Source organism: Electrophorus electricus, chromosome 18 (assembly GCF_041902795.1).
Source record: "Electrophorus electricus isolate QZ-2024a chromosome 18, ASM4190279v1, whole genome shotgun sequence".
NCBI classification, from domain to species: domain Eukaryota; kingdom Metazoa; phylum Chordata; class Actinopteri; order Gymnotiformes; family Gymnotidae; genus Electrophorus; species Electrophorus electricus.
The window spans coordinates 4,869,105-4,886,863 of NC_137514.1; the positions used below are offsets into that span (position 1 = coordinate 4,869,105).

Here is a 17,759-nt window from a genome sequence, read left to right on the forward strand (position 1 = left end):
GTGTGTGTGTGTGTGCGTGTGTGTGTGTGTGTGTGTTTGTGTGAGAGAGAACTTGTTTTGACTACAGCAAGTTTTAGGACATCAGAGGTCACTTATGGGCTAGAAACTAGAGGAAGTATTTCTGCAGGAATCCATGTACAAAACCTGGCCACACATTAATCAATTCAGATAGGCCATTCTCTGGGAGGTACAGTCTGAGGGACGTGAAACAGTGAACCTTCACTGCGACCATCACTAATCTGAAGAAATCAGAGTCTGGGACCTACTGGTGTGGAGTGGAGACAGTTATAAAAGACACATTTTAAAAGGTGCACCTTCAAGTTTTGGATTGTAAGGAAAATCTGTATGACTCATAATGAGAGGTGTGTCTGTAGCAAAAAAAAAAAAAAGCAATTCACATGCAATTTAATATAAAGGTGTGTTTTGCTTCAGTCCTACATGTAGCTCCTACAACCCCCAGGACATGGACCAGCACAAAACCTCAGATCTCAGTGGCAGGCAGGTCTCTTCCCACAATGAGTGTAATGGTTTCTCCTGATCAGGATGGACAAATCAGCACTTTACCCTTGCCAGAAGGAAATGTGGGTTTTAATTAGCCTCTTGTGTCATATGTGGGAGAATATACTCAGTGATGGACACAGTTTGTATGTCTTTCACTCTTTTAGTGCTCACAGATACTTCATGGTATGCTCCTCTTTTTCTGAGTGTTGCAGCCATCATGTCAATAGTGGCCCTGCTCACTATTTGCACCCTTAGAAAGAGACACACTGAAACGTACCATGTAGGTAATTACTCATGAATAAACCACCAACACACAGATGTGTATGGAGTAAATATTATTTTGAAATCACTGTTCACAGTTCTCTAGCTGTTGTGTATGTTAACCCCAATGAGACAAGAAATGACATTTCTTGAACATTGTGCATTCCAAACAGTATAACACCAGTTTTTTTATATAACATTTTCATATCCTATTTATGCATTTGACTACATCTACCATTTTATTAAGCCTTCCACACAGTGATCAGTTATCTCACTCATGCACCAGTACTCGCATGTGCTGACCCAGCAAAACCCTATATATGTCACGTGGATGCAAGCCTAAAGGGCCTAGGTGCAGTCCTCTGTCAGGAGCATCCTGACAGAATTATCCCATACACCAATTAGAGTTTTTTTGCACTGAAATGGGCTGTTGTGGATCAATTTCATGGCTGTCTTTATGGTGAAAAGTTTACATTGAGGAATGATAATAATCCTCTCATGTATGTACTGACAAGTGCAAGGGCTCTCTGCACTGGCCACCTATGATTTCACCATTCAGTACGACCCACACAACATAATATGTTGCAGACTTACTGAATGAATGAATGAATGAATGAATGAATGAATGAATGAATGGAAAGAGATCTTACCAGCAGTTGTTCAGGATAACTGCCTGTAACCATGTATGATATTTCTGTCTGTAACCATGGTTAAAATTCATCTGATTCACCTAATAAAATTCACCCCAGATTTTAACCTTAAATAAGCATAAATGAAAACATTAAATTCAGGTCAGCATAATGAGCCATTTCCTCTCAAGATGTTGAACTTTTACTAAGAGTGTTTGTTAGTTTTCATTTCTTCTTGGGATTCCATTTTGAGTACATTTATGCACACAAGTCATTTTTCTGTAAGGACTGTAGTTCTTGACTGTCACTCTTTTGTTCATAACTCCTAGATCTACTTCACCTCTGGTTCAGTGTTCATAATGATCATTTAGTTGCACATGCACACAAGCACAGACACATACACACACATTTTTTAATGAATATCTGTTGATATGATGCTACTGTCTTTGGTTGTGATGACCAATTTAACATGCCATGAACAACTATAACATACTTCAAAAACCTCTGCTTTTCCCAACAAGGTTCACTGTAAGCTCATACACGTCAGCAGGAAGATGGATAAATGCTGGCCTCATTTTTATTGACAGAATAATAGAAGGTCAGAGAACTAGCAACAAACTTCTGTCTTTACAGCAGCCAGTGTGCAGCGATAATGTCCAGATCACCCTTACCTTTCACCAAGCGTAGAAGCGTCTTTGGTATTGTAGTATTTTCAGCTGTAACTCCTGGTTATATTCTCAAACCCCATGAGACACAAAAGTCAACAACATGCATGTGAACAAGTGTGTCTTATAAGTACAGAATCACACTTGTGTCACAATAATGGCGATAAACTGCTACGAGTAGCAGTTTGATTGCAACATCCCTCAATTGTCATACCAAGAACTTTAAAATGTAGAAGTTTGCATAGTGCAAGTCATGCAAATCACACAAGGGCTGTAATGCCTCTCTAAAAAATGTCTCTCCTTTTTCTCTGGAACTCTTGTGTGCTTCAATGTAATTTTAACAACTTTTTTTTTTCTTGGTCTATTTCCTCTCAAGATGTTGAACTTTTACTAAGAGTGTTCGTTAGTTTTCCTTGGCAGTGTGGAGATATCTTTGGTAGAAAATAAAGAGGCTTAAAAACATTTCATTTTGTAATTTTCTGGCATACAAAATGCTCAATGAAAAGGCCAAGTAGAAGTACAGGGCAAGCGTCCCAAGCACTCACTCCTTATGTGGGTGTGTGTTTGAGTGTGTGCTATATACAGAAGCCCACCTACACACACACGGTGGGAATGAGCTGCTCCCTCACTGCTCAGTGGTTAACATCACAGACGAATTCGCTGCTGAAACTGGTTAACATAGCTGAATATTGGAAATGAACCAATCTTTATTAATACAATTAAAAATAAATAAATAATATATGCTCAAAGCAGGAGTTCAGGCCTGCACACGGCCAGGCTTCAGCAACTTAGCCCTCAGGAGAAGGATCGGATCCTGAAATGTCCCCTCTTTACAGCAGCTCTTTTCAGTCACTGCTCAAAGTCCAACTGGGAACAAAGGAAAGAGGAATAAAAGGGAAACTAAGTGCAGTTGCTGCTCAAGGAACACACCCTCTCAATGCCACAGTCACAGTGTGCTTTTGGTTAATGTGTTTTTGGACAAATATCATTCTAGCTGATGTCTATAGTGACTTTCCCTCCCTATGAGACATGTAGCCAAGACACACTATATTGGCTCCTGCATCTTTAACCATATCCAGGTCTGACTCTGTACACTCTGCAGAGGGCAGCAAACCAGAATGTAACACACACACAGACACAAATCATCTAGACCATCTAATCCCAGTAAGGAACTGCAGATTCATAGATGCACAAAAGGCACAATACATTCAGAGCCTTTTATATCCAATCTGCACACAGTTAAGGCAGTGTAGTTGGACCTAGATGAAGGATGAAGGCCTATGTTTTCATCTGTGGTGAACTCGGATCACTGGGCCTGGCCCTCACTGGACTTTTACCCATGCAGTTGGTTTTAAGCAGAACATTGTTGAGCTGTTTGGATTTTGTTTTCCTCTGTCATCAGCAGTCATGGGCAAGCAGATTAACAACATCTGCTCTCACCTGTGGGCCTACTACAATGTTCAGTTGCGGGGCAGATAAGCCAGTCCGCTGTGTGCGTTGTGTGCATCAGTAAAAAGCGCTAAGTAGTGTGAGGCTGTTTCCTCCTCCTTTTGTTTGCATGTGGCTATTCTAGTCATGTCTATTCACACAGGAAATGCTATTTTAATCGCATCGCATAGACGTTGTATGAATGCTGTGTATTCATTGTTTTCATCATCAGCCCAGGTTGTTTTTCCGAGGTCTGTTCTTGGGACAACACCTACAGAGCTCCAGGAATCCCAGCCGGCAGCAGCCGCACCTCCGGACCTCCCAGACCCGCCGCCAGACACAGCTGCGCCTCTGGACCTCCTGGACCCGCTGCTGAATGCTGCAGTCATTCCTCCAGGATCCGTCACCAGTCACCTCCATGCCCGAGTACTGTGTCTCGCTATTCCCTACAAACTAGGGGTAACTGTCACGGAACGATCCCCTCTCACTGTCACGTGGTGCGGCCACCGTGTGCAATGGGAGTTAATTGTTTGTCTCGTTTGTAACCACGCCCATGTTGTTTAGCACACACCTGCAGCTGTTTAGTCTTGCTATGTCGTCTGTATTTAAACTGCTGTAGGGGTGTGTGTTTAGTTGTCGGTTAATGCGTCTGTTCACGTTACTTTTGTTTGTACCTTTGTTCAGTGTCAGTGTTGGTGTTCCCCGTTTACGTGATGTGTGAGTGCCAGTAACATACAATCACATGATCGGGCCGTTACAGTAATATGCTCCATATTAACAGGTAATGATACATGGACAAAATACACACATGCACAAACTGGTTATTAATTCTAATTTTGTTCTCATCTTGCACAGCTAGATTCTCTTCTGCAAGACACCCAGAGCCATGGGAAGTGGTGGGGTGAGTTAAAGGAATTACGGGAAGTGGACTCTTTCACAAGCGCTATGCCGCAGTGCAAATTTCACAAGTTCTATGAATATTTTGGAAAGACTGTGTGCAGATTTGTATAATAAACAAGTGCCATATTGCATTTTAACTTAAATTATTTGAACTTGAAATTCTTTTACTGCTTACAGAAGGGTAAAAAATAATTGTGTTTAGAAACATGCTTATCCTTTACCTAAGTACCTCTCGTCTTGGATGCAGTCTTCTGTGGATGTGTTTAATATTAACATCCAATAAACCATTCATTATTCCCATATTTATCCCTGAAATTAAAAAAAAAAAGTATGTGTATCAGTGGGAAACAGCTGTTTAGTGGATGTGTGGGGGCAGAACTAAATCTCCTGTTTAGTGGATGTGTGGGGGCAGGATTAAGTCACCTGTTATGTAAGAAAGCCAGGCCTAGTGTGAATAATCCCATTTAAAGGCCTTTAATACACTTTAAATGTGCTTGGATTTTAAATGACTTTCTTTGATGTTTTGTGATAGCTGGGCAGCTGATGAATAATAAAATCATTAAATGAGTCACCTTTCTGACTGTTATTAAATGCTTCTCCAAGTCAATGGAGTCTGTGCGTCCTGTTCCATGCTCTGCAGCACTCAGGCCGCTGTCACAACCTTGGTTTTCATACACCGAGACTCTCATCATGACAATAAGCTAAACTTCCTCCAAGTCTAGACTGACTGATTTTAAAAGGGAAAACAATTACTGCTATATCCAGGTGAAATACAGACATTTTATTATAATTTGTATTAGGTACACTTATACAGCACGTTTCTCAGAATACAAGGATGCTGTACAATCAACACACAACTTTCACATCCAATCAACACATGCACAATGTTTTTACATCCAGTCAACACACCAATGAGAAGCTCTAAACAATTACGCACACCATACTTCTCTCTACTAGAAACCAGAATTTATCCCTCTAGTCACAGTGAATCTTATTCCTCAGCTTTGTGAATATTATCACTGATTACAGCCTGTTGAAGCCAAAAAATTTTTTTTTTAATCTGAGCAATAGCTGATAAATCATCTACCTAAGGACAAAATCACCAGTAGAATCAGCACCTCAATCTTAAAATCAACCGTTTTGAAATGTCACCCACACTCAGCGAATCAAATTCCAACTATTATATGCATACACTTGCATCAGACTTAGTCCACGTTATCTTAATTCAGTCTAATATTTTGAAGTTCTAGAGTCTTGCCTTGAACTTCATCCTCTCACACCTTGTGCAGCTCTGTCAACCTGGATTTGTCTGAAATGACATATTTGCAAAGGCATCACAATATGAACAAATGAGGGAAACTTTAAATCCAAACCTTTGCTAAATGGTGAAAGAGTTTAGAATTAACAAGTTTTCTTGTGCTACATCTCTACATAATGTATTGTAGACCTTGTAGACCCTTCTGTGTTACATCTCTGTGTTAAAGTAGCACATCCCACTAACAACAGGAGGGCAGTCTTTTCTTTGTTATGTGATGCTTTCTAATCGCAGTCGTGGGGAACCCAAGGATGGCTTATTTTAATGTTTCTGATAATCTAAGACACTTCAAGCATTACCAGTCCAAGCTGTAAAACGCAATTTACTCTTGTAGTTTGAGCATTGTGAGGCTTTTACAGCTGTGATCAGCCATGGAAAATGAAAATCTCAACAACAATAGGTGAATAAATGAATAAAAGGACTTGAATAATTTTTTTAAAAAAGTGAATAAATAATAATTCATACAAGTCTAAAAAAGGCAAAAAATAAAAAGCATATAAGTGGATACTACAGCCTTCATCTATACAAATAATGCTAGCATTTACTCTGCAGGCCTACTCCTCTACATGGGATGGTGAACATTTGTCTTCTGAACGAAACTTTACACAACCTGCTAAAGCACTGTTGTGCTAGTCTCCAGTGATTGATAGGTTCTGGTCTACAAGATCTGAGGGCAATATAGGTGATTCTTCCAGTAATTCTACACAACCTGGTAAAGCACTGTTGTGCTGGAAGGATTCAGAATATAGGCACAGCTGAGAGTGGACCTCAGCACAAGAACAAAATCACTCAGCCTCTGGACTTACATAAAGGTCTGTAGACAATATTAAACACTATTTCAATCTCCCTATGAAGGTTAAGTTTAAACAGAGGGGAGCAGTGACAATTCATTAATTGTTCTACACATAATAAAATAAAAATTACAGAATAAGAATAATTACATTTTGAGGTTATTGTCACATTTATAGTCTTAAAGAACTCTTGGCTATAGTCTCAACAATAGCTGCAGTTGACTGTAGTAACATATAAGCAAAGTTAGCTTCTATATGAAACCCAAAGATTGAAAAAATTTAAATGAACTGTAAATGAAAAGTTGCACAACCTCAGCAAGGGTAAGTAAGATACATACAAACACACAAACTCATATATATATATATAACTATATAAATATATATATATATATATATATAAATATATAACTTTTTTTACTTTAGTTCCTCCCGCACTCCTTGGTGCATTGGGCAACAAGCGCTCTCCAACGGGTCCTATCGGCTGCAGCGTCTCTGGCTTCGTCCAATGAGCGTATGTCAATAGTTTTTAGGTCGGCGATGAAGGTTGATCTCCAGGTGGTTTTGGGTCGGCCTTGCTTTCGCTTTCCTCCTGTCGGTGTCCAGTGTACAGCTGCCTTTGAGATGCGTTTGTCTGGAAGACGTGGGACATGACCAGTGAGGCACATTCTGCGTGCGGTGACAATTTCTTCCAGCTTCCGCAATCCACTCCATTGAAAACTTCCTCATTGCTAATTCTGTCCTTATACGAGATACCCAATATTCGGCGTAGGCACTGTTGATGGAAAACGTTTAGTTTCTGGGCTATCCTCTTTGTGTTCCTCCAGGTTTCACTGGCGTAAATGGCAGTTGGGATGAAGATCGTGGAGTACAGACGCATTTTGATTTCTGTATTGATTGTTGTTGAGGACCAGATGCGGTGTAGAACACACCCGCCGCCTTTCTGATCCTACATCGAACGTTCGCTTCTGAGCCACCGTCATTATTGGATACTATGCTGCCGAGATATGTGAACTCGTCGATGTCCTCCACCGTTTGCTGCCCAATAGTTATCTGCACCTTTGTTTGACAATTCACCCGCATGACCTTGGTTTTGTCTGTGTTAATGCGCAAGCCAACCTTTTCCGCTTCGCCCTCAAGGCATGCTGTCATGGATTGTAGAGCCGGTTTTGTATTCGCTAGCAAAGCAATGTCATCTGCGAAATCGAGATCAGTGAGATGAGATCCGTTTGTCCAAGGGATTCCAGTCACTGGGCTCATCATCGCCTTTTTCATGACGTAGTCGACTGTGAGCGAGAAGAGAATTGGCGACAGGATACATCCTTGCTTGACTCCGGTTTCGATGCTGAAGAAGTCTGTGTAGCCATCGTCTGTCCTGACGCAGCAGCTAGAGCTGATATACAGGTTCTGGAAGACGTTCACAAACCGCTGTGGAATGCCGTAGGCTCGTACAATTTTCCACAAGGAGCCCCTGTGGATGCTATCAAAAGCCTTTTTGAAGTCGATAAAGTTGATGAGCAGGGGGCGCTGGAATTCGATGCACTGTTTGATGATATTCTGAAGCATGTAAATCTGCTCACTGCACGATTGGCCCACTCTGAATCCGGCTTGCTCTTCCTGGAGAATTTCGTCCACTGCTTGTTGAAGGCGCCGTAATAGAACGCTGCAGAAGACTTTCCCAGGAACCGAGAGGAGTGTAATGCCCTTCCAGTTGCAGTCGGCGGTATTGCCTTTCTTGGGGAGTTTAACGATTACTCCTTTCCTCCAGGCACTTGGGACGCTCTGATCTTGCCAGCACTTGTTGAACAGCACTGTGAGGGTGTTTGCAATTGCGTCTCCACCATGCTTTAGCATTTCCGGTGCTATCTCGTCTAGGCCGGGTGCTTTGTTGGCTTGGAGTGTTCGAATAGCCACCTTAGTTTCCTCGATAGTGATTAGATCAAGATTAACTACCAGGTCTGAAGGTGGCGGTGTGGTGCCAAAGTCTTTCAGCTTCTCCACAGCGTAAGGACGTTGTCGTTGCTTTTGTTCTCTCCGTTTGAGCCGTAACCGAATTGAGGATCATACGAGATAATGGTCCGATCCAACGTCCGCCCCGCGATAGGCTCTGACGTCCAACAGTGCTGGACGCCATCGCCGAGAGATACAGATAAAGTCAATTTCATTGTATGTGGCTCCATCCGGCGATCGCCAGGTTTTCTTATGGATGTTTTTGTGTCGGAAGTATGTGTTACCAATGCAGAAATTGTTCATATTGCTAAAGGATAGAAGTCGTTCACCATTATTGTTGGTCTGTCGCCACGAACTGTGTGGACCAATGACGTTTTTTAAGCCACGACGGTCATCGATAATTTGTGCATTAAAATCACCAATGAGAAGTTTAACGTCATGGGTGTCTTGGGTGTCAATGGTGTCGTGTAGCAGTCCGTAGAACGTATCCTTCTGATCGTCATCGGAGTCTTCGGTTGGAGCGTATACTTGGATGATGGAAGTTTTAGCGTTTCTTGATTGAAATCGTGTGGTGATGATGCGATCATTGACAGGTTTCCATCCAAGCAGTGCACATGATGCCTTTTTACTAAGCACCAATCCGACACCATGAATATGGTGCTCCTCATGTCCTGAATACAGGACTGACTTGCCATCACTTACGATCTTTCCTGATCCAGCCCAACGCATTTCGGAGACGCCCAATATGTCAAGATTGTAGTTGTCAAATTCGTGTAGAAGCTGGGCGAGCTTCCCACCTTCGCAGAGAGTTCTAACGTTCCAGGTGCCTAATTTGGAAATCATTTTTGCATCGAAGGTTCCGGTCTGCATCAGGAGTTGGACACCCTCGCGGGTTTGCTCCAGCACCGTCATCAAGTTAGGGCCAGGTCCTCTTTGCTGATGGGATCGTTTAGAATATTCGCTTGTTGTTTCCGTAACTCTACCATTGCCGGTTCCCAAGTGCCAGATGTGAAAGGAGGAGGTATAGGCGCCGGGCCAGCAACCTGGCTCTGTAAAAACTTTTACCGCTACGGATATATATATATATATATATATATATATATATATATATATATATATATATATATATATATATATATATAGATATAGATATAGATATATATAGATATATTCTCCATAAATTTATGATGATGATAATGAGGATGATGTGTGTGTGTGTGTGTGTGTGTGTGTGTGTGTGTGTGTGTGTATGTGTGTACTGAAATACTGTCTTAGATTATATCAAGTTAAAATGTAATTTGGTAGTTCCATCTGGTGATTTGTCTTCTCATTTCATTAAGGTGTCTAATAAAGATGACAGCTCTCTCAACTGCTGATAATACTGGTCCTAAAAACATGTGTGTATATTGTTCATTTCACACTGCTGTAGATCACTAAGGAATCCTCAAGTGAGAGACCAACACACCTGTAATCAAAGACAAAAGTGGAACCAACTGTGATCAATCTGAAAAACATTCTGAAAGCGTTCGCTCAAATTTACACTGTTACAGTGCAGTACTAAGAGCCTGATTGTGATGTTCTCTTTTACCTGCTGGCTGGACCATTGCAGGTAAATTTCACACTGGCATACTGAATGCAGTCCTTCTCTATAAACTGATGATGTTGGTGTTGGGCAGTAGCATACTCAGACTCCTCAACTGGCCCAGAGACAGCAGCTTTCACCACAGGACCTTCAGCTTTCCTGGGATAAGTATGTTGCTGAGGCACAACACTGGCATATTGAACATCCTGATTGGTCATATCCAGGTTGGAGGCTGGATCACTGCTTGTAGCTCTTGCTGTTACATTGCTATAGATGTTTTCCTGAAGGATGAAAAAATTATACTTTGCAGCTGTATCTTGACTCAAGGATTGATAGGGCCACACTGAAATAAGTACATGAAAGAGACAGCAAGAGAAATAAGATTTTTTTAATAAAGTAAATGTTTGTTGCCTATATGCTTGTAGTAGTCAGCAAAGAAAATACACTCACAACAGGTTACATGATCATGGTAGATGTGTACTGATTTTAGCTTTTTACCAAATTGCTGTCATTCAAATTCTCTTGGTCTCCCCCCATTGTTGCTGCTGATTCAATGGTGCTAGCACAATGTGATTTTGTTTATGCTCGTATTTATGTTTATTTGCTTTTCAGCTGTCTCGTTTCCCCTTAACCTAGTTGTGTATATATACACCTCATGTCTTTCTCTTTTCGTTGCTGGACATTCATTGGTTTGCTTTCTGGTGTCTTGTGTTTCCTGTTCTCTGTTGTTCTCTGACACTCCTGGGCATAATTTTTTATGGTTTCATGTCTGACTCCTGGCCTACTGACCCTAGACGGTTGACCGCGATTAATAATGACCACGGTTTGTTGCTCATCTCCACATTTGCATCCTACCTCACTTTGCTCTACATTACACATATATTTCCTGAGTTCACAGAGTAACAAAATGAAAACTAGATTAAAAATGCTGTGGTATCAGTATGGCCTTACCTGTTTTAACATAGGTTCTTCAGGCAAATCATCTCTTAGTTTTCTCCTGACACAATAATAATAATAATAATAATAATAATAATAATAACAATAATAATAATAATAATAGCAATAACTTTTAATGAATATGAAACACACACACATCTTTACCTTGTCCAGAAAACTCCACTGAGTAGGACTACAACCACAGTTAGACAGACTCCAACAACTATATAAAAAATCATGGAGACTCTTGCTAAGAGAGAGAGAGAGAGAGAGAGAGAGAGAGAGAGAGAGAGAGAGAGAGAGAGAGATTGTTATCATTATAATTAATATCAATAGATATTATTTAAATAAAAGACCATCAAAATGGGAGCTCTAAAATTCTAATCTAATTCCATAATAGTGTAAACCCATTTCTCACCCTTTAAAATGACTGAGAGTGCAGAACTGTGAGAACCATATTTGTTCTGAGCCACACAGTAGTACCAACCACTGCTACTGGAGCTGATGGTGAAGCTGTAAGTCTGTCCAGATCCTACAGGTGAGGTTCCTCCTTCTTTAAACCAGGTGTAGTTCTGCACAGGTGGGTTGGCATCACTGCTGCAGGTCAGAGTCACTGAACTGCCCTCCACTATTTCACCAGAGGGACTGATGGACACTGATACATTCTTTGGAGGATCTAAAAACCAGGAAACAATGGCATGCTTTAATCATCAGAGGAGGTTTGTCTTTATTGTACCTTTACAAAACACAGAATTTCAAATTGTACAAACATTAACTTACACATAACATTCAGTATTACAGATGAGTATTTTGATCCATGTTGATTAGTGGACTTGCACTTGTATTCCCCACTGTCCTCAGAGCTGATATTAGGAATAATGTATGTGTTTTCTTTTCCTAATAATGTTTTCTCCTTATACCAGTTGTAGCTCTGCACAGGTGGGTTGGCATCACTGCTGCAGGTCAGAGTCACTGAACTACCTTCCACTATTTCACCAGAGGGAGTGATGGACACTGATGCTCTTTTTGGAGCATCTGTGAGAAATATTGAGGTCAGTTGAATTTTTTAGTCAAAGAGAAAACACCCAAACATTTTGCTACATCATAGGAATAATAAGATTATTGATATTCTCAGTTCAGGCATAAATGTTGGGCAAACCAGATAAAGTAATTAGTTGTAAAAGAAATAGTCAGATTTTAATTGCCAAATATTTAAACCCATAATTGCCTTGATATGAGTTGGTCTTGAGATAGTTGTTTTATGAGAATAGATGAATGCATCTGTACTTACACCTGACATCAAGAATAACAGCGGAAGATGAATGGCTTTGTCCCAGTACAGCACAGCTGTAACTGCCTGCATGCTCACTGCTGACTGTCTTCAGGTTCAGGGCCTTGGTGGTGGAGGATAAACTGACCCCATTTTTGTACCAGATGTACGATGGACCAGTCAGATTGCATGTGGTTTTACACGTGAGAGTGACGTCATCTCCCTCCACCACTTCCTCAGGAGTCTCCACCTGGAGGTCTGAGAATAAGAAAGAACAAAGCTACACCTCATACTGCATCTGTTGAATAAGGTTGTCAGCAGTATTTTGAGCATCAGTGCATAGACTGAGTCTTATAATGAGTCTCTAATGAGATTTTAGGAGCATTTACTGCTCAAATAAGACCTTAGCATTTAATCACTTCATTGTGTGTCTAAGTCTGTCTTTGTGTGTTTTAACTATTCAAAAAAGGTCAAATCATTTCCTTTTCTCACTTAAAACTTTTCCCCAGGTGTGGTATAGAAGATCACTGCTGTAGAGTCCTCTGAGGCACTCATTGAGGACAGAGTGCAATTACTGTGTAGCTCACCTGTGACAAAAAGCTGAACTCCATCTTGACCTTGCCATTTTCCTGTAGCAGTATTTGTTATAAACCTGAAGTAGTATTTCCTTTGGTCCTGTTCTGTCACATCTCTCAGTATGAGGGTGCAGTTGGACTGTTTATCTCCGAGGTACTCAACCCTGTCTCTGTACTCGGCGTCTAAAGATATGTCAGAAGGCTCTTGATTACCTTCAACCAGCTCTGTACTCCACAATGTTTTAACAATTACATAACCAGATGGGTACGTGTAAGTACAGCCCATGGTCACTGTAGATACATTTAGGGCACAGATAGATTTGGGGCTGTAATTCACATTCCACCCACCCTCTACAACAAACCCTGCAACACAAAAAAAAGAAAAAAGTGTCAGTTATTGTTATTTACTGCTCAAGTATTAAAATGGATATTTAGCATTTTGAATAATTTGGAGTTAGGAACGATGAGCTAAACAAACCTTCGGGAAAGCAGAGGCAAACACACTGCACAGCTCTGCCACTACTGCACAAATATGACTGTACATACAAATATTGGCTAGCACATTAGTCTGTCACTCTGTTTTGCTTTGGGGTTTTTTTTGTTCAAAAATATCTGGCAAAAAAAGTTCAGACTCACCAGATATTATAAGAAAAACAAGAGGAATGGCAGAGGTTATTTGGACTGACATCATCACAGACAGCTCTGTAATTACAGGGATGAAAATGTTGTTTGTAATGTTGTTACAGGGATGAAAATGTTGTGGTTTTTTTGTCTTCCTTCCTAATTAAAACTTGCATCCACAACCCTGCATTATATATATATATATATTAGACTAACATCAATAGCAACAATAATCTACTACTATTAGTGGTAGTAGGAGGAGGAGGAGGAGCAGTAGTAGTAGTATTAGTATTATAACTAATATTTTTATTATCAGCAGTAGTAGTTGTAGTAGTAGTATGCTTGTAGTAGTAGTAAGAAAGCTATTGTAAGAGTATAAGAGTAATAAGAGTATAATGCAACCATTAGCTAAAATGTTTCATATTTAACTGCTTCGTTTACTAGAGAACCCACAAAGAACCCCCTTTTAAAATGTGCATATAAAGTGTATGTATATACCAAAGTAAATTGGTTCTTACCTCATACCAACTCTATGAACACTAAATAAAAATGGAAGCAGCAGCTTTAAAGTTTTAACTGCATAACTGTGTGAGATAGATTTTAATCTTTGATGGTTGTTCCTCTTTTTATTGCATCAGAACCCCCCCCCCCTGCCCTGCCCTTTCACAATGGCAGGTCCCTACACTACCAGAAAAAATCCTTTTCTAGTGTAGTGGTCTGACCTTAAAAGAATTTAAATATGTTAAAATAAAAATATATCAGTATGTGGATTCATGAAAAATAAATAAAATCATTTAAGAAGTTACAATTGAAAGTAATTGAAAATTCCGATATTTTCATGCCTATGTGTCATGTCCATGAGAGCGTGAGAGAGAGAGAAAAAGAGTGATGAACAGAAAAAACACAGATAAAAACTGGCAGAGGGTGCAGAGACAAAGAGAAGCAGACCAAGCTTGAGGAGGCATGAGAAAAAAACAGGAAGACATGTGAAGACTAACCAGATGATAGTGAGCCAACACACTCCCCACACAGCACATTGTGAAACTGCTGTTTACATATTCAAAAACCCTGGTTTAATATATTTATAGTGCCCTGGGGTTTGAGTGAGTTCCTCTTAAATAATCACAGTCCTGGTATGATTTTGTATCTACTTATCAATTCCACTGACTAACTCTGCCTGGTTTTTTTAAGATAATAAACAGATCTAAATGGACCAAAATCCTGAGGGTGATTTTCATTTCCTGAATCTGAATTATCCACCCATGGGAACACATGACCTTAAATTATTTCTGCATACCTTTGTTTACTGTGAGCCTGAGATATTTTCTTGAGTGTGAATATTTTAATAATTATGCAGTGACATCTGATTTTCATCCTTGGCACAAAGACCTTTAAGTTGAAAACTGACTGCATTTGTAACAAAGATCAGACAGATCATTGATTAAGTGTGATATCTCTATAGCTTTACTTCTCTCTCTCGCTGTTAGAGTCTGCAGCAGTTATGTGTTCCCTTTAGGCACTCTCTCCTGGTAGATTTTAGGCATTGACTGTTTCTGAAACTACCAGAAGTGTCAGGATGGCAGAAGTACATTCACTTCTTGAATAAAAGGATCTGAGTAAAAATAATAATAATAATAATAATAATAATAATAATAATAATAATAATATGTGGCAAGAGAGAGTGGTGAGGGCATGTGAGGACTCCCAGATTATCATGTGAATGTGTTTAGTCTGTCTCTTTTTGTTTTGTTTTTTGCTTGTTTGCTGTATGTGATACTTCAGAAATGAAAGCACACTATTCTCAAATTACTCTTCTACGGCATTTAGCGGACACTTTTATCCAAAGCAGCTTACAACTTTGACTGAGTCCAACTTGAGAAATCGAATGGTTAAGGGCCCAACATTGGCAAGGCTTGAACTAGCAACCATCCAGTTACGAGGAAACATAACCACTCAGCTAACACTAATCACATTATAGCTAGATGGTTGTTTAAGTGTTAAGTGTCAAGTAAACTATTTATTAATAATGAACCAGAAGTAGATTAATATTCCATATTGCAACCAAGCACTACAGGAGAGAAGAGAAAAAACCCCAAAGATGTCAGATGAGCTGAGTGTTGACACTGTGCCACAGTTGCTACACTCACCACTGCCCCCTGCTGGCTATCAAGGATACAGCAGCTGATTTAAGACAGGGCATGTTGAAGTCTTACATGTACTGAGAAAATAAGCCACAGTGTCAAAGCACTAACTTAAGAAATGGCATCACTCATTACTTGGTCAAACATCAAACACAACTGACATGTTACACCTCAATCATGAGTCATATCCATAAATATATCCATATTTATGATTGAGTAATATTTCAAGTAAGATACATTGTTTTGTATAGAATAAGGCTATTGTCATCTGACACAATAGAAGGCCAAAATATAGACCTAACATTTAATACATTTTTGAATATTTTAATTAAAGTAGAAACAGTACAACTGAAACATCAGGACACAGATAGATTATGTGTAAATTACAGATTTAAAATTACACTTTAGATTATGTAAATTTACAGAGTATATCAAATATATTTGCATACATGCAAACTTTTGACCGGTGGAATATACATACACTATATTGCCAAAAGTATTCAATCACCCATCCAAATCAATGAATTCATGTGTTCCAATCACTTCCATAGCCACAGGTGTATAAAACCAAGCACCTAGGCATGCAGACTGCTTCTACAAACATTTGTGAAAGAATGGGTCACACTCAGGAGCTCAGTGAATTCCACTGTGCTATCGTGATAGGATGCCACCTGTGCAACAAGTCCAGTTATGAAATTTCCTCGTAACTAAATATTCCACAGTCACTTGTCAGTGGTATTATAACAAAGCGATTGGGAACGAGAGCAACTCAGCCACGAAGTGATAGGCAACATAAAATGACAGAGCAGGGTCAGCGGATGCTGAGGCACAGTGTTCAGATCTCCAATTTTCTGCAGAGTCAATCAATACAGACCTCCAAACGTCTTGTGGCCTTCAGATGTATGTTCCTGTTTTCATATTGGTTTTTATTAAAGAAATACTGCAAACACATAAGCACACACAAACCATTTATAAGAAGTTTCTCTAAGCAGTTTTAAAAACACAAGGCCCATATGATATGATTAAACCCATCATAAAAATTACATCAGTCCACAACAATTTAGAAAAGTGCACATGACAATGTAAAAGAGAGAAAAAAATCTTGTACAGAAGTCTTTAGAATGGAAATTGGACCAGCTGATACTCTTTGTAGTAAATAATTTTCAATCAATTAATGATGAAAGTAAAAAAAAAAGAAAATGAGTGGAAAGAAGTGGCAAAAACAGACATGTCACTAAAGGAAACATCAGAGATGGTAATACAGGAAACATCCATTTAATTTTGAGCAAAATAGGATGTGTGGTTAATGAATAGGGCTCTACTAAATTCACAGGAAAATTTGGTTAATTTCATTGACCTGGTTTCTCAAAAATGAGGAATTCCATGCATTTTAAAAGACAAATGGCAACTTTCAAAGCATTTATTAAATAACAGTTAACTACATAGTTAGCTACACTAGTAACTTTAGCCTTGCCAAACAAGACTACCATGCTAAGCTAGTAGCTAATAGCCTGCCCTAATGACTGAGTGGTAACAGTACGTTTAAATTGCAGTGAAGCCAGTCGATTTTCTCTCCACCTTGCATTGATTTCTTAGGAGGCAGGTGGTGGTTGTGTATGAGGAATTATTGGAGTGAGCGTGTTACAAGCAAAGATACTTTGAAATGTTGAACTTTTCTCCATTTTATGTAAATGAGAAGGGAGTTTTTCTGAACAATAGTCAATCACCACTGTGTAGTACATTTCTTCATGTCACCAGAAGACTTGGATGTTGCAGCCATTTTATTGTTTTTAAATTATATTTCCTGTTCTTTGTGTATTTAAGCAACTATGCAATCACTATTCCCTTCGACCCCGATGAAGGCTGAAACATGTTGGTGTAAAATAAAGTGTGGATTTGGTTTCTCCAGTCATCAAGTGTTGCTGCTTTCATTTTTTTCATCATGTCAAGTTGAAATCAGTGTTGTGACAAGATGGCGGGGAGGATTGTCATTGCTGTGTGTGGTTTTCCTCTACTTTTCCTGTACTCCTTTGATTTTCCAGAGACGTTTTAAAAACGTTTCTTAGTGACACACATTTTTAGTGACAATTGGTAGGGTCACATTTATAAGTCGCAGTTACATGGAGTGACCTGTAAAGGGTGTAGATTAGTCAGGAAGGTGCTGTTAATGGGTAAGTCAGACCTGTGGTTGAGCAGA

At 39.6% G+C, this 17,759-nt stretch overlaps 1 protein-coding gene and 2 long non-coding RNA genes across 5 annotated transcripts; 2 read left to right on the plus strand and 1 right to left on the minus strand.

Moving 5' to 3' along the window:
• Positions 1–3,532: 3,532 nt before the first annotated feature.
• LOC145651975 (uncharacterized) lies at positions 3,533–4,962 on the plus strand. Its single transcript, XR_014118146.1, has 3 exons — positions 3,533–3,943; positions 4,169–4,265; positions 4,340–4,962. It is a non-coding gene; the product is annotated as an uncharacterized LOC145651975 (long non-coding RNA).
• A 182-nt stretch (positions 4,963–5,144) lies between these two features.
• Positions 5,145–14,064, minus strand: LOC145651968 (B-cell receptor CD22-like). 3 transcript variants are annotated; one of them, XM_081700842.1, is made up of 10 exons: positions 13,940–14,061; positions 13,437–13,502; positions 12,813–13,163; positions 12,247–12,483; positions 11,736–11,990; positions 11,374–11,631; positions 11,121–11,205; positions 10,971–11,016; positions 10,026–10,300; positions 5,145–5,693 (listed from the first exon to the last, which is right to left on the minus strand). In XM_081700842.1, the coding sequence occupies exons 2-10, from the start codon at positions 13,489–13,491 to the stop codon at positions 5,651–5,653; spliced, it is 1,605 nt and encodes a 534-aa protein (XP_081556968.1). In that variant the 5' UTR covers positions 13,492–13,502; positions 13,940–14,061; the 3' UTR covers positions 5,145–5,650. The 3 variants fall into 3 exon arrangements, with proteins under 3 accessions (XP_081556968.1, XP_081556965.1, XP_081556966.1); XM_081700839.1 differs by lacking the exon at positions 5,145–5,693 and adding an exon at positions 9,655–9,902 and having other exon boundaries at positions 13,940–14,064; XM_081700840.1 differs by lacking the exons at positions 5,145–5,693; positions 13,940–14,061 and adding an exon at positions 9,655–9,902 and having other exon boundaries at positions 13,437–13,933.
• LOC145651971 (uncharacterized) lies at positions 11,540–12,871 on the plus strand. Its single transcript, XR_014118142.1, has 4 exons — positions 11,540–11,674; positions 11,879–12,007; positions 12,341–12,481; positions 12,735–12,871. It is a non-coding gene; the product is annotated as an uncharacterized LOC145651971 (long non-coding RNA).
• Positions 14,065–17,759: the final 3,695 nt, after the last annotated feature.

Bases quoted from the DNA above. Each gene is read 5' to 3' on its own strand.
- LOC145651968 (XM_081700839.1), bottom strand. From the start codon at position 13,491: ATGATGTCAGTCCAAATAACCTCTGCCATTCCTCTTGTTTTTCTTATA. The intron at 11,206-11,373 runs GTGAGAAATGGG...TCTCTCTCTTAG, and splicing joins ACTCTCAGTCATTTTAAAGG to CAAGAGTCTCCATGATTTTT. The intron at 11,017-11,120 runs GTAAAGATGTGT...TTATTGTGTCAG, and splicing joins AGTGGAGTTTTCTGGACAAG to GAGAAAACTAAGAGATGATT.